The sequence below is a fragment of the Megascapheus bottae genome, chromosome 6 (assembly GCF_031878675.1).
Source record: "Megascapheus bottae isolate mThoBot1 chromosome 6, mThoBot2.hap1, whole genome shotgun sequence".
Classification (NCBI taxonomy): domain Eukaryota; kingdom Metazoa; phylum Chordata; class Mammalia; order Rodentia; family Geomyidae; genus Megascapheus; species Megascapheus bottae.
In genome coordinates, this window is record NC_143514.1 from 68,276,620 (window position 1) to 68,292,614 (window position 15,995).

General features: G+C 52.6%; 1 protein-coding gene across 2 annotated transcripts in view; it reads left to right on the forward strand.

Moving 5' to 3' along the window:
• The window catches only part of Slc9a1 (solute carrier family 9 member A1), a 59,158-nt gene extending 44,524 nt beyond the window's left edge, over window positions 1-14,634 (forward strand). For both annotated transcript variants that reach the window (XM_090335479.1, XM_090335480.1), the window contains exons 3-12: window positions 3,052-3,302; window positions 4,704-4,921; window positions 5,896-6,098; window positions 8,501-8,590; window positions 9,044-9,114; window positions 9,219-9,392; window positions 9,637-9,751; window positions 9,906-10,007; window positions 11,614-11,686; window positions 12,945-14,634. In XM_090335479.1, the coding sequence (XP_090191605.1) occupies window positions 3,052-3,302; window positions 4,704-4,921; window positions 5,896-6,098; window positions 8,501-8,590; window positions 9,044-9,114; window positions 9,219-9,392; window positions 9,637-9,751; window positions 9,906-10,007; window positions 11,614-11,686; window positions 12,945-13,282 (1,635 nt within the window). In that variant the 3' untranslated portion in view covers window positions 13,283-14,634. The remainder of the gene's footprint in view (window positions 1-3,051; window positions 3,303-4,703; window positions 4,922-5,895; window positions 6,099-8,500; window positions 8,591-9,043; window positions 9,115-9,218; window positions 9,393-9,636; window positions 9,752-9,905; window positions 10,008-11,613; window positions 11,687-12,944) is intronic.
• The last annotated feature ends 1,361 nt before the right edge of the window (window positions 14,635-15,995 follow it).

Here is a 15,995-nt window from a genome sequence, read left to right on the forward strand (position 1 = left end):
ACAGTCTGCCTATTTTATGCTTCTTGGTCATAGCTGGATTGATAGGTACATGCCACTGTAACCAGCTCTTTGTTGTGAAGGGATCTTGCGCATTTTTTTTTTCTGCCCAGACCACTGCAATCTCCCAATCTTAGCCTCCTTAAGTATCTAGGATTACAAATGTGAGCCATTGGCACATAGGAGAGCTTTGGCAGCTATAAAATAGCTTAGTGAGGGCAGGCAAGCCAGTGCAGGATCTGCATTGTATGTAACAGAACTGTATACTGTACATGCCTACATATGTACTCCCGGCCCATTTCCTCAGGCAACAAGTGTGTGTGTGCATGTGTATTCCCCACCCCCGCCCCCAAGCTGGACCCCTCAGAGAGCAGCCGTATACACAGGAAAACACAAAGCATGTGTGTGCTTGCCGAGCCCCTGCTCACACATGCACTCACTGTTCTCCTTCAGAAAATGCCTCTTGTGGAGGTAGATGTGTTTAGTGGCCACAGCCTCCATTTCCTCTGCCTGGCCTGAGCAAACAGACCTTCATCCTGGTCTCTTCTAGCACCAGCCCTTGCCCAGGGTTACCACAAGGGAGCCTCGGTTTCCCCACTAGTGACACAGGACTTGCTGTACCTAGCTAGCCCTGTTAGCTGGTGTTCCTGCAGGAATTCTGCTCCCTCTGCAGGCCAGAGGTACAGCCTTCTAGTCTGGTATGGATGTGAGTCAAGGTTAGGTGACCTGTGCCAAAAGATAACTCAGACCCACAGCCATATCTGCTGAAGTGGGTGGTATGGTTGTTACTGGCATTGGGTTGCTTTCTGTCCCATACATATTGCCTCATCTGAACCACCCAGAGCTCCCCATGAGGTTGCCACTGCTGTTAGGTCTGTTTCCCCAGGTGGAGAAACTGAGGCACTGAGAGGTTACATTAGCCAGGGTTCAAATCCACACAGTGTGACCTTGAGCCCAAACATAGACTTGTACCACACAGACTCTGCAGTGCCAGGCTAGAAAGGGTGTGCCCACCCCAGTGGCCCATATGGCAGACTGGGAGGACTTAGAAAATTCCCCTCAGGTCAGGAGTGAGTTTTGAGTATCTCAGGGCTAAGTCTATCTGCTGACAAGGCTATTACCACTTCCACTCCGCCCTGTCTCCAGGATGGTACCTGGGCTTGGAACCTGTCCCTCCTGCTTAGCCCTGTTTGGGCTCTTCTGAAACACTGGGCAAGGGTGTGAGTGCCCCATTTCCCAGGCAATAAGGTTGTCCCTACACTGCATAGTCTAGTTGAGTCTGTGTCTTGTCACACAGATGCCCCTTGCCCATTACCTTTTGTCTCCAGGAACTGCCCTGGTGCTGGCGGGTACTGGGGGATTTCCTATCATGGATTCCTAGGTGCTCTGTCTTCTCTCACTGGGCTTGGAAACTCCCTGGCTAGTTCCAGGCAGAGCTATGTAGGGCTGGACTCAAGAAGGCCAGGGAACCACGATGGTTCCCAGTCCTGCTCCTGGGGCCCTCGGTCACGCTGCTTCATCTCCCCAAACCTCAGTGTAGCAAGATTGTTGAGAGGGAGTCACACTACAAAACACTACAGAGACGACATCTATTTCCCAATCTCAGAGACAGGAAACTTTTCAGAGCTTCCAGTGTCACTGCATCTGAACTTGGCAGTTTATTGCAACCATCTGGGAAGCGTCTTAAAGCGGGGGTTTCTCAGCCCCACCCACAGGGTCCAAGCGGGGTGTGGCCTAACCACATGAATTATCAAGATTAAGAAATTCTGTTCTATGGCCAGGAATGTGGTTTAGTGATGGAGTGCTTGCCTAGCATACACAAAGCGTTGGGTTCGATACCACACACACAGAAAAAGCCAGAAGTGGTGCTGTGGCTCAAGTAGTAGAGCATTAGTGTTAAGAAAGCTCAAGGTCAGTGCCCAGAGTTCAAGCCCCAGGACTGACAAAAAAAAAAAAAAAAGAAATCCTGTTCTAGCTGGGGAAATGATGGTAGCTCATACCTATAATCTTGTTACTTAGAAGACTGAGATCTGAGGATCATGACTCAAGGCCAGCCAAAGCAGAAAAGTCAGATCCGTAGCTCCAATTAACCAGCAAAAAACTGGAAGTGGAGTCATAGCTTAAAGCTGTAGAGTACCCACCTTGAGCAAAAAAGCTAAGGAGACAGCACAAGGCCCTGAGTTCTAGTTCCCGTACTGGCACAAAAAAAAAGGGGGGGGAGGGAAGAAAGCAAGCTATCCTATTCTTCATTATCTGAACTTCCTGCTTTGTGCCATAGGAAGGGTGGGGCTGAACCTAGAGAGGAGCGATCATGAACATGTGTGCATGGTGTTAACACTGCCCCAGGCACAGTACAGAGCACTGTACTTGCTCAATCTTTGCAGCCCATTTTGTATTCTGTGGGTGGAAAACTGAAACACAAGCCAGGAGCAGTGGCTCGTTCCTGTATTCCTAGCTACTCAGGAGGCTGAGATCTGAAGATCAAGGTTCAAAGCCAGCCCTGACACAAAAGGCCCTAGGACTCTTACCTCCAATTAACCTCTAGAAAACGGGAAGTAGGGCTTGGCTCAAGGGTAGGGTGATAGCCTTGAACTGAAGACCTCAGGGACAGTGCCCAGGCCAAGTTCAAGCCCCATGACCCACTAAAAAAAAAAAACAACACCACACACACACACACACAGCTGAAACACAAGGAATCATTGGGAGAAGCAGAGTAGGGATTTCAACGCAGCCTTTTGGTTCCTGAGTTCTGTGTTCATAACCAGCATGCTGGAGGCCCAGCCCCAGGAAAGTCCCTCTAGCCCCAGCCCATGCATCTGAACTCTTGCTTGGTACTGGGTTTTTCTGTTACCACATCATCTATTCTGTTGGTTGGTTTTAGATGGTCCTGAGGCTTGAACTCAGGGCTTTGCACTTGCTAAGGCAGCCACTCATCACTGGAACCACACCTTCAGCTCCCACACGGCCTGGTTTCCGGAGGGGTGGGATCACCCCTAGGGAGCCATGGGGCTCGCACCCTGCCCTCCCGCCCACCAGCCTGTACACTTTCCCTAGGTCCTTTATCACCTCTTCGAAGAGTTTGCTAGCTATGATCAAGTGGGCATCGTAGACATCGTCCTCGGCTTCCTGAGCTTCTTCGTAGTGGCCCTGGGCGGAGTGTTTGTGGGCGTGGTCTACGGGGTCATCGCAGCCTTCACCTCCCGATTCACCTCCCACATCCGTGTCATCGAGCCACTCTTCGTCTTCCTCTACAGCTACATGGCCTACCTGTCAGCTGAGCTCTTCCACCTGTCTGGCATCATGGCGTGAGTTTGGATGTGGCAGGCAGTGGGCCTACCTGGGGACACTGCTAGCAGGGAGACCTCAGACTCAGGTCCTCACTATAGAGTCTCCAGAATCCAGGCTCCAGACCTGCATGGAAACCACTTTATTTTATCATTCTTGGGGCTTAACCTCAAGGCCTGGGCACTATGCTTGAGCTTTCTCAAGGCTAGCACTCTACTGGCACTGTGACTTGAGTCACAGCACCACTTCTGGCTTTTTCTGTGTAAGTGGTACCACGAACCCAGGGCTTCGTGCATGGTAGGCAAGCACTCTTCCTCTAGGCCACATTCACAGCCTGGAAACCACTTAAATAACCAAGGTTGTCCATCAGGGGCTTCCTAGAAGAAGATATGTTCCCTGGGCTCTGTGGGATTTGAGAATCCACAGGGGCATTCCTGTCTAGGAGCAGATGAAGCAGGAACAATCTGTATTAGGGCTAGCCCAGGGCACAGGAGGTGACACCCAGGCTGGCCTCAGAAATACTGAGCTTAAAGTACTACAAAGTCTCAACTCCATCTTTTCCTCCCTTCCTTTGCCACAATGGAAGTCCCTGACTGGGAGTGAACAGATTCCCATACACTTTCCCTCAGCCTTCCCAAGAAGGACTCCCCAGGCCTGAATCTCAGAAATCCCAAGGCCTCTACTAGGTCTTGCGGGGGTGGCTGTGGGCAGACAGCTGCATGGCCTAGGGGTGCAAAGGGGAGAATGGAAGTGTAGAGGTTGAGAAGAAGCCTGCCTAGGAGGAGCAGAGTCTAGTGTGTCTGCCTAGCCAGGAGGACTTTAGGCTGCTGCTTCTGGCCGAGCTCCCTGTGCATTGTGGGAAAGTCATATTTGAAATAAGCCTAAGACCATGAAGTATGTTACTTTTTTTTTCTTTTTTGGTGCTAACACTGGGCCTTGAATTCCAGGTCTAGACACTATCCCTCAAGTTTTTTTTGCTCCGCTTGTGGCATAGCTCCACTTCAGCTTTTTAATAGCTAATTGGAGGTAAGAGTTTCCTGGACTTTAATGCCTAGGCTTGGCTTCAAACCACAATCCTCAGATCTCAGCCTCCTGAGCTAGGATGACAGGCACGAGACACCAGCGCCCAGCTATTGATGCTTCTTGAGAAGGCCCAGGCTTTAGAATTGGACAGACGCTAGGAAAGCTCTTAGCATTGCCATTGTTGCATTGTGACAGTGGGCAGGTGACAGTCCTCCCTGTACAAAACGACAAGGATGTTCCCTCCCTGTTGTGGGGTGGATGGGTGGACCACGTGAGAACAAATGGGCAAAAGCAGACAGCTGTGTGGTCCCTGCGAGTCCTTAGAAAACAGGCCCTTGTCCTGTCAGCCCCACCACAGGGGTAGAAACGAGTCTGAACCTCACCTTCCTCCACCCTAGTCTCATCGCCTCAGGGGTGGTGATGCGCCCCTACGTGGAGGCCAACATCTCCCACAAGTCCCACACCACCATCAAGTATTTCCTGAAGATGTGGAGCAGCGTCAGCGAGACCCTCATCTTCATCTTCCTGGGCGTCTCCACCGTGGCCGGCTCTCACCACTGGAACTGGACCTTTGTCATCAGCACGCTGCTCTTCTGCCTCATCGCCCGCGTGCTGGGTGAGGGCTGGTGAGGGCTGGCCCCAGGGCCACCCACCGAGTGTGCAGGGGGCTGTGTGAGGTTCAGAGTGGTGGTGCTGGGGTGTCGTGAGGGTGTGTGCAGAGGTGGGTTTCTAGGGGCTTGGTGGTGGGAGAGGCAGTTTGTGTGTGTGTGTTAGGGTAGCAGAAGTGTTGACTTTGGTGTGTGTCGAGTGTGTTATGTATAGGGGCTAAAGTGCAGTGTGCTGTGTACAGGAGCTGTCTAGTGTGTAATTTATGAGAGGTGGGCTGTGGTGTGTGTGTGGTACAGGGCATATAGGGCCATTTGCGGTGGTGTGTGGTGTGTGTGTGTGTGTGTGTGTGAGAGAGAGAGAGAGAGAGAGCGCACGGCCATGGAGGGTGAGGTTTGGTCTGTATAGAGGGTGGATGGTCCTGGGCCGTGGTGGGTGAGGTCCAGGGCAGCTGCGGTGTCAGGTCCTTGGGGTTCACCTCAGGCGCCTGCCAGGCCTCACTCAGCGCTGTGAAGTCAGTGCCCTGTGGATCTTACTCACGTCCCATGAAATGAAGGCTGGCGTGTGGTCTCCACGCCTGTTCTGTGTGACTCGGGCACTTTTTGTAGCCCTGTTGCTTGCCGCTGAGTCTATCCTCCAAGGATGTTGGTTTTGTGGGTGGCTGTCAGACTCAACCCACATCTTGAAGTAATGCTTTATTATGGGAGACATCAAAAGCAGAGAGAATTAGGCTAAAGCACTGATTCTGTGTTATTGACAAGGAGAGAGATCGTGACTGCTCCTGTTCCTTCTCTCTTCCCCTTCCTGACCCAGCCCTCGAGGCTGCTGTGCTAGGTTAGGCACCCTCCTGACGTGTGGACCTAGAGCCTCCTGGGCTGGGGGACTCAGGACTTGAGGGAAATGGGGGTGGAAGATGGGGAAGTCCTGGTGCAGAGGCCTGGAGGTGCTCAGGCTGGCCCAACCCTTCCTCGCCTTCCCTGGCAGGTGTCCTGGGCCTGACCTGGTTCATCAACAAGTTCCGCATCGTGAAACTGACCCCCAAGGACCAGTTCATCATCGCCTACGGGGGCCTGCGAGGGGCCATTGCCTTCTCCCTGGGCTACCTCCTGGACAAGAAGCACTTCCCCATGTGTGACCTGTTCCTCACCGCCATCATCACGGTCATCTTCTTCACCGTCTTTGTCCAGGTGCCAGGCCAGGGTGGGGCAGGCCCCTGTCTTAGGGCCCCTGATTTGGTTCCTTTAGAAAGTGTCTTGTGTGAAATGGGGCTGTGGATTCTAGTCCCAGCTCTTGTATTAACTTGCTGGGTGACCTTGGGCAAGCCACTCCCCTTTTGGCCCCCAGTTTCCTCCTTTGTAAAGTGGCCATTGTGAAAATGAGTCCCTGTGAAGGAAGCAATCAGAACGTAAAGTTACCAGAGTGTTGCCCAATGAGGAACCGTTGAAGAGCTGTGGGTTGTCGTAGGAGATCCTTTCCCAAGACCTGACTCTTCCTCCACACGTTGTAGGCTTCACTGGCTTCATATCTTAGGGAGTCTCAAGTTTCTGCATCTGTAAAATGGACAGTAGCAGATCAAGGACCACTTGACAGGGTTCTGAGTTAAGTGCCTAGGGGACTGGAGTCAGCCCGCTCTGCCACTGTGTGTGTGGTCCTGTGTCTTAGCGCCCCACTTGGGAAATGAGGGGACAGAGCTGGTTGATCCTTAAGTATCTTCCCAGCACTGGTCAGTCAGGTTGTTTTTTGATTTTTGTTTGCTTGGGTTTTTATTTGTTTGTTTGTTTTGTTTTTTGGGGTTTTTTTCTCCAATACTGGGGGTTTTGTTTTCTTGTTTTTATATACTCAGGACTCCATTCTCTGTAGGAAATGGAATTCCATCCCTAATTTTTTTTTCTTTTGAGACAATGGCAGCTTTGCTATATAATTCAGGATAGCCTGGAAGTCCCTGTGTAACCCAGCCTGGCTTTGAACTCTCTCTCCTCCTGCCTCAGCCTCCTGAGTGCTAGGATTATAGGCAAGAACCACCACACCTGGCCCTTGCCAGTGATTTCTGTGTATTTGAATGACACAAGCTTAGCTAAGAGTCCTATCCTTGTCAAGGAAGCCCAGTCTAGAATATTCTTCCATACCTGACTGTGATCTTGGGCAGGGGATAAACTCTGCCTGAACCTCCATTTGTTTCCCACCCTTCTGTCTTTCCTAGACACTAATCTTTATAAAGCAGAGACACTTTGTCTTCTCAGGAGGAAAAAAAAATACAAGGGAAACTTCAAGGAGGTGAGCTTGCTCTCTGCATTTAAAAAAAGTGACACTGGTGCCAGTATGTCATGTCTGTAATCCTAGCTACCCAGGATCCTCAGATCTGAGAATCCTGGTTCAAAGCCAGCCCAAACAGGAAAGTCCATGAGACTCTTATCTCCAATTAACCACCAAAAAGACAGAAGTAGAACTATGGCTCAAATGGTAGAATGCTAGCCTTAATCACAAAAGCTCAGAGACAGCACCCAGGTCCTGAGTTCAAGCCTCAGGACCGGCACACAAACACAAAACACAAAACAGCAACTAAAAATACTGTTTCCTGGGCCGGGAATTTGGCCTAGTGGTAGAGTGCTTGCCTGCCATGCACAAAGATGGGTTCAATTCCTCGATACCACATACATAGAAAAAAGCTGGAAGTGTGCTATGGTTCTAGTGGTCTGTTGCTACTGTGGAGCAACATGGGTATGGGAGGGACACCTAGGGCCAGCCTGAAGTTCCCCGGAGCCCAACCGGGGGAAGAAACCACACCGAGCCGGGAGCTGTATCAGCCATGAAAGCGCAGCAGATCTCAGGTTTATTGCGTCAGGCAATTAGTTATATACTGTTGGGGAAAGAGAAGGTGGGAACTGGGAAGCTAGCCAATAGGAAGAGGGCCACCGTGCTATCACTAAGGGTCTGGGTGGGGCTTTCAGGTACTGGGCGGGACAGGTGCAGGAAAGCGCGCCAGATCTGCACTGCTGCAGGGGGGGGGGGCGCCTCGGTCGAATCACGTACACAGAGTTGCCTTAAGAGAGGTATGCAAGGAGCATGAGGAATGCCAGGCCAAATCCCTTTAATGGCCGCTGAGCCGGAATGATGATCAGGCCTCAGAGATGAAGGTCAGGCCCCAACAGTGGTCAAGCTCTAGCCTTGAGAAAGCCCAAAGACAGTGTTCAAACCCAGAGTTCAAGCCCAGGACTGGCAAAAAAAAAAAAAAAAAAAAAAAAAAAATATATATATATATATATATATATATATATACTATATAATATTTTATATATATATATACACTATTCCCATTGACTTTCCCCTACTCCAGCCTCAGCCACCTATACCTGACTAAAAGATCCTCCTAGCAGCCTAGGAGGGAGGAGTGGAACAGAAGTGGTCAGGCCCTGGCTCTGTGAGCAGTGTAAGGCCCTGTCAGAGCTCTGGCTGTATCCCCGGGAAGGACTGGAGCTGGGGTGAGGTGCACAGTTCTAACATCTATTCGTCCTGGAACACTGAGGACCTCAGAGCATCTCAGGACCACTGCCAGAGATCTGACTGTTGCCTCTCACCCTCCCCTGCCCAGGGCATGACCATTCGGCCCCTGGTAGACCTGTTGGCTGTAAAGAAAAAACAAGAAACCAAGCGCTCCATTAATGAGGAGATCCATACGCAGGTACTGGGAGCTGGGGTCCTTGGTTGCTAGAGGTGGCTCCAGGAGCAGCTAGGCCATCAATCTCTGTGTTTGGTCACCTCCTGTCCTCTGTGCTGGGTGGTCCCTCAGTAATTAAAAGCTGTCTGCCATCTCACTGATGGGCAGATGTGCTGGTAGCAGCAGCTGGAATCCAAGGGAGTGTAATGCCATTTTTGCCTCTAGACCAAACCTGCCCCAGGCGTTGGGTTCAAGCAAGTTCAGAGAAAGTGGCTCAGCAGCTCCAATAGGGAGAGAGGGGTTTGAGAAATCCAGTGGTCCACTGGACTTTAGAGTCAGTGGAAGCTTGACGCCACCTCCTGGCTGCTCCTGGAACTTTAGGTCTGGGCTGAGCAGAGGCCTATCTGGGATGAACCTGTTCAGAGCTCTACATTAGGAAAGTAGCCCAATAGCAAAGCTTGACTTGGCTCATTTCAGTTCCTGGACCACCTTCTGACGGGCATCGAGGACATCTGTGGTCACTATGGCCACCACCACTGGAAGGACAAGTAGGTGCAGGTGGGGCCAGAGGGTGGAAGTGAGGGTCTCCTTACAAGACCTGGTATCTGCCAACACATATGCCTGACTCCATCGTCCCCTCCTCCTCCTCCAGGCTCAACCGATTTAATAAGAAATACGTGAAGAAGTGTCTGATAGCCGGCGAGCGCTCCAAGGAGCCCCAGCTCATCGCCTTCTACCACAAGATGGAGATGAAGCAGGCCATTGAGCTGGTGGAGAGCGGGGGCATGGGCAAGATCCCTTCAGCTGTCTCTACTGTCTCCATGCAGTGAGTGTCAGAGGCTGAGCGGGGCAGCGACTGTACCCATATGCCAGCCCCAGCCTGGAACAGCTACCAGGGAGAAAGAACTCTGTGACCTAGTCAGGGTGGGATATGAGATGCAGTGGCCATTAAAGGGCTTGAAGCTTTAAATACCCACCAAGGCTGCCCCTAGTATGGCCACCTTCTGGCCCATCCCTGCAGGCCTTACGTTCTTAAGAGTGGACACCTAACCGTTGCCCTATCATGCCAGGAACATTCACCCGAAGTCCCTGGCTGCTGAACGCATCCTGCCAGCACTGTCCAAGGACAAGGAAGAAGAGATCCGCAAAATCCTAAGAAACAACCTGCAGAAGACCAGGCAGCGGGTGAGGGCTGCCTCCTCCTTCTGCAGCCTTGTCCTGTTCCACCCTGGGCTCTAGTCCCCAGCCCCCCCATGTGCCCATCACTTCCCTGGCCCCAGACCTCCGGCCCTGGCTTCCTGGTCCTGCCTGCCCCAGCAGCTACCCTGTTCTTCCACAGCTGCGGTCCTACAACAGACACACGCTGGTGGCCGATCCCTACGAGGAGGCCTGGAACCAGATGCTGCTCCGGAGACAGAAGGCCCGGCAGCTGGAGCAGAAGGTGGGAGCCAGACCAGCATGGGGGAATCTTGTTCCCGTACCCACACCCCAGCACTCCACCGGACTCCTCTGAGGAAATGTAGTCATTCTAGAAACAGTTGGTTTCAGGAGGCTTGTTGATGGTTTGAGGGTTTGAGTTTCAGGAGGGATGGGGATGATCTAGATAAGGGGCATGTGAGGGAGAGAAGGATAAGGGGACGGGGGGCTTAATGGACATTAAGAAGTAGAACTGAGGGGCCGGGAGTTTAGCCTAGTGGTTGAGTGCTTGCCTAGTGTGCACGAAGACCCAGGTTCAATTCCTCAGTACCATATACATAGAAAAAAGCTGGAAGTGGTGCTGAGGCTCAAGTGGTAGAGCTCTAGCTTTGAGAAAAGTCCAAGAACAGTGCTCAGGCCCTGAGTTCAAGCCCCATGACTGGCAGAAAAAAGAAAAAAGAAAAAAGTAGAACTGAAGCCAGGCGTGGTGGCTCATGTCTGTAATCTTAGCTACTCAGGAGGGCTGAGATCCAAGAATCAAGGTTCAAAGCCAGCACGGGAAATACAAAGCTAAGAGACGCTTATCTCCAATTAATCACTAGGAAAAGAAAAATGGAAAGTGGGGCTGTGGCTCAAGGGTAGGGCGGTAGCCTTGAGCTGAAAAGCTGAAGCCCCAGTACTGGCAAAACAAAACACCCTAACTCTTCTCCCTTTGGCCTACCAAACTGGTTTCCAGTTGTTGTTGTTGTTCCTCCTCCTCCTCCTCCTCCTCCTCCTCCTCCTTCTTCTTCTCCTTCTTCTCCTTCTGTCAGTCTGGGGCCTGGGCTTTGTCCCTGAGCTCTTCAGCTCAAGACTACCGCTCTACCCCTTGAGCCACAGCCCCTCTTCCCATTTTGTAGTGAGTTGAGTATCACGGTTGGTCTTTACTGCCCAAGCTGGCTATGAACAATGATCCTCAGATCTCAGCCTGCTGAATATCTAGGATTACAGGCATGAGCCAATGAGCCATTGCACCTGGCCTCCAGTTCTACTTCTTTTTTGCGGGGGAGGGGGGCAGTCATGGGACTTGAACTCTGGCCTGGGCACTGTCCTTTAGGTTTTTTACTCAAGCTGGTGCTCTAACACTTGAGCCACAGCTCCAATTCTGACTTTCTGATGGTTAACTGGAAATAAGAGGCTCGCAGACTTCCTCCTGGACTGGCTTTGAACCTTGAACCTTGATCCTCAGGTTTCAGCCTCTTGAGAAGCTAGGGTGACAGGCATGAGCCACATGCCACCCCACCCCAAAAGTTACATTTATGTCCAAGCTTCTAGTCACCTAGTGGGAATGCTATTTGCCATGGTGAATCCTGAGGAAGGAACAGAGAATTGAAGGAAATAAGAAGTTGAGCTCAGGGCCAGAGCCCAATTTGAGTTGGTTTATTAGTCTGGAACCCGGAAGTTGGTATGTCCTGGAGTCAAAGCTGGGGTCACATAGAAGCATTGGAGGTTGACCAGAGCGATCATACAGCAAGGAGAAAGCCCAGGAGCCCCTTGTGCCATCATGGATGCTTTAGCAGGCACAAGGGCGAGCCATGCAAAGGGGTTCCCTCTCCCAGCTGCCACGCTCACCATGTCTCTCTCTGTGTCAGATCAACAACTACCTGACAGTGCCAGCCCACAAGCTAGACTCGCCCACCATGTCCCGGGCCCGCATTGGCTCAGGTAAGCAGAGGGGGCCCCAGGGCTGGGCACTCAGCAAGCCTCCTAAGGCTAAGGTTCCCATCATACAGGGCCTCAGAGAAAGCCAGGCTTTTCCCACCATGGCCTCATCTCCTCCCACTCTTCAAGATGTACCTGCCTCCAGTGAGGCTGCGCTGACACACGGGGAGGAGGGGCCCTGCTGTTGTCCTCAGACACAGAGGTGTCCTGGTGAGGACTGTGACAGGAGCGGGGCAGGCAGGATGGGGTCACTGGCCTCAGAACTGAGCAAGGGCAAGGCTTCTCACAGACCTAGGCCTTAGTGCATCTCTGAAACTCTGTTCTCTCCCTCTCCCTCCCTCCCTCTCTCTCTCTCTCTCTCTCTCTCTCTCTCTCTCTCTCTCTCTCTCTCTCTCTCTCTCTCTCACGCACACTGGTACAAGGGCTTGAACTCAGGGTCTAGGCTCTATTCCTTAGCTTTTTTGCTCCATGCTGGCACTCTACCAGTTGAACTTCCAGCTTTTTTCTTCTTCTTTTCTTTTTTTTCTGGTCCTGAGACTTGAACTCAGGGCTTGGACACTGTCCCTAAGCCTCTCTCTGCTCAAGGCTAGTGCTCTACCATTTGAACCACAGTCCCACTTCCGGCTAGTTCTGTTTATGTGGTAGTGAGGAATTGAACCCCAGGGCTTCATGCCTGCTAGGCAAGCATTCTACCACGAAGCCACATTCCCATACCCACTTCCAGCGGTTTTGGTAATTATTTGGAGATAAAAGTCTGGTAGGGGGCCGGGAGTTTGGCCTAGTGGTAGAGTGCTTTGTGTAGCATGCACAAAGATACAGGTTCGATTCCTTGGTACCATATACATAGCAAAAAGCCAGAAGTGGTGCTGAGGCTCAAGTGGTAGAGCTCTAGCCTTGAGAAAGTCCAAGAACAGTGCTCAGGCCCTGAGCTCAAGCCCAGGACTGGAAAAAAAAAAGTCTAGTAGGCTTTCTTTCCAGGGCTGACTTCAGACCATGATCCTCAGCTCTGTCTCCTGAATAGTTAGGGTTACACGTGTGTGTCACCAGCACCCAGCAAGACCCCTGTGGGAGACCCTGGTCTGAGGAGAGGGAGCAGTCTGAGGGAAGAGAAGCTGGGGACAGAGTGGTCACTTGGGCTCATAGACGTGGGAAGGCTCGGGGAGCTGCTGGCTCGGCTGAGAGGCTCTTGAGGTATGAGGTATGGTTTGAGCTGGACGAGACTCGGGTAGAACCCAACCTTGGCTCTCTGCTTGGTGCCCAGACCCGCTGGCCTACGAGCCGAAGGCAGACTTGCCTGTCATCACCATCGACCCGGCCTCCCCACAGTCCCCGGAGTCTGTGGACCTGGTGAATGAGGAGCTGAAGGGCAAGGTCCTGGGGCTAAGCCGGAATCCAGGGAGAGTCACGGAGGAGGACGAGGATGAGGATGGCGGCATCGTGATGCGATCCAAGGAGCCCTCCTCCCCCGGCACCGATGACGTCTTCACCCCGGCACCGAGTGACAGCCCCAGCTCCCAAAGGATACAGCGCTGCCTAAGTGACCCAGGCCCCCACCCCGATCCAGGGGAGGGGGAGCCCTTCATTCCCAAGGGGCAGTAGTGCCAGGCCAATGGGCAGCACCTGGCCCACGGACCTTCCCACCAGAGCTGGGGTTGGAGGGGAACTGGGGGCTCCCGTCACCCTTCCTGACCTGGATCGGCCCCGCTCCTTCCTTCCACCGCATGGCAGCTGGCTCCACAGCCCTTCCTGTAGCACGGCTTCCTCCTGCCCTCTCCCAGCAGAACCGCCTGTGCCATCTCTTCTCTTGGGCAGAGCTGCTGGGCTGGTGAGGCAGGCCCTACTCCTCCAGATCCCAGCTCGCCATGCCTGGACCACTGCAGCCCCCTCCTCATTCAGACCAATCTTCTTCCTAACCAAAGAGCCTCTGGCTCAGCTGTGGCCGCAGAAAAGGAAGGAGCTGCGGCCTCCCAGCCTCTGGCCAGGCTCTCCTTTGTTCCCGGAAGCCAGGCAAGTGTCTGGAGGAAGGCGGGGGGACCTATGGCGGTCCCACCCCACTCCTGCCAGCCTTGTATCCTGGCCACCCATGCTGGCCTCGCTCAGAGCCCGAGGTGGAGGACATCTCGGAGCTTCTCTGCTCGGAGCCGGGGTGCTCTGGACAGTGGAGTGATGTGTGCTGAGGACCACAGGGCCTCTCCTCGGCTCCTACCCAGCAAGAGACTGCTGAGCCTCCCCAGAGTCCTGCTGCTAGGTTCAGACCACGCCGCTTCTGTGTCCACTTCTGTTCACACAGAGACAGTCCTGGGTTTTAAGCGCTTCTGAAAACCCCTCTCCCCCAGACCTCCTGCTCCAGAGAGCCCCTCCTCATTAGTGCCTGTCTGTCCAGCACCCTCCCCCAAATCAGTCCTTTGCCTACTGGGCTGAACTTTTACTCAAGGCTCTGATTTTAGACATGGCCCTAACCTGTCCTGATTGACCAATTTCCTGGGCACAGGGCCTCCTGGCATGTGCCTTGCTCTTGAATCTGACCCTCACTCCCCGCTGGCCTTTGTTTCGTACTGTGTCCCCCATAAGCTTTTCCTCCACACCCAGACAGCTGTAGAGCCCAGTCCTGGGGAGAAGGCCTCCCCTGAAGGCCTTTTACCCCAGCCATCGCTGCTGGGGTGGACAGAGGCCTTTGCTCACAGGCACACAGTCCCTACCCCACCGCTGCCATGGCCCAGGCCAGGCCTATGTGTGTCTGGACACTCCCCACCCCCCAGGATTGTGCAATAGTCAGTGTCCCCCTGACAGGGGACAGGGGCCATCTTTCTCTCCTCCATACAAGTGCTGTTTTGGGCAGAAGTCTCCATGCAAGGTGACATCGACAACCATGTACAAAGCCACCGCAGCTGCTGCCGCTCTGCCACCTGTACAGAAGAAATTGAACCTTTTTTCATATTCTAATAAATCAATGTGAGTTTTTGATAGAGTCCTGGACTTCTCTCTGGGAACAGCAGGCTTCAGGAAGGAGGGGAGGAGCTCAGCTCACAGTGCCTGGACGTCTCTGCACCATAGGTGCTGGTGTGGTCGTTACCATGTGCCAGGTGCTGGAGATTTGGGAGTAAGCAGGGCAGGGCGCATGCCTGCTCTTGGGAGAGGAGGGGCAGCAGCCTGTAACACTCACACAGCTGTGGGAAACCCCCAGTGCACAAGCAGCTGGAGTGAAAGGAGGGATGGCACAGGTGCTCAGGTCACCAGATGGAGAAGGTCATGGGGAGGTCGCAGATGGTCTCATTACACACAGGCACTCTGGGGTCTGAGAAAAGGCTGATCCCACAGGGGCACCAGGGGCTCACACCCAGAATCCTAGCTGCTTAGGCTGAGATCTGGACAATTGTGGTTTGAGACCATCCTGGGCAGGAAAGTACTCCATCTTTAAAATTACCCATCAAAGCCAGGTGCTGCTGTCTCATGTCTGTAATCCTGGCTACACAGGACGCTGAGATCTAAAGACTGCAGTCCAAAGCCAGCCTGGGCAAGAAAGACTGTAAGACTAATCTCCAACTACAAAAAGCTTGAAGTGGAGCAGTGGTTCAAGTGGTAGAGTACTAGCCTTAAGCACAAAAGCACAGAGACAGCACCCAGGCCCTGAATTCAAGCACCAGGACCAACACAAAAATAAATAACCAGCAAAATCTGAGCTGGAAGCATGGCCCAAATGGTAGAATGCTCACCAAGCAAGCCAGTTACCAGAATAAATAAAAAGCTGGTGCAGTTGAATCAGCACAAGGGGGAACTTTGAAGTCTATAGTTAAGATCTGGGTTCTTTTAGTCATTTTGTTGAAACTGATATCTGTACTCAGTGATTGTGTTTGCTTAGGCAAGTGTTATACTGCTTGAGCCATATCTCCAGTTAAGATTTTGGACTTTTTAAAAGCTGGGCACAGTGGTTCACGCCTGTAATCCTAGCTTCTCAGGAGGCTGAGATCTGACGACTGCAGTTCAAAGCCAGCCTGGGAAGGAAAGTCTGTAGAGACTCTTAGCTCCACTTAACCACCAGAAAACTGCAAGTGGCCCTGTGGCTCCAGGGCAGGGCGGTAGCCTTGAGTTGATGAGCTCAAAGACAACGCCCATGCTCAGAGTTCAAGCCCCAAGACCAATAAAAAGAAAGATTTTGGACTTTTGAAGCCAAGGGCAAATGGAAAGTCACCGCAGTCTTGTATTTTGACCTGTGAAACAGGACCCATAACCATTGCTCAGGAAGATAATGGGCTCAGCTCTGCAGTAGGACTTCAGAGGTACATTTTCAGGAGCTGACCACCAGAGGGCAGTG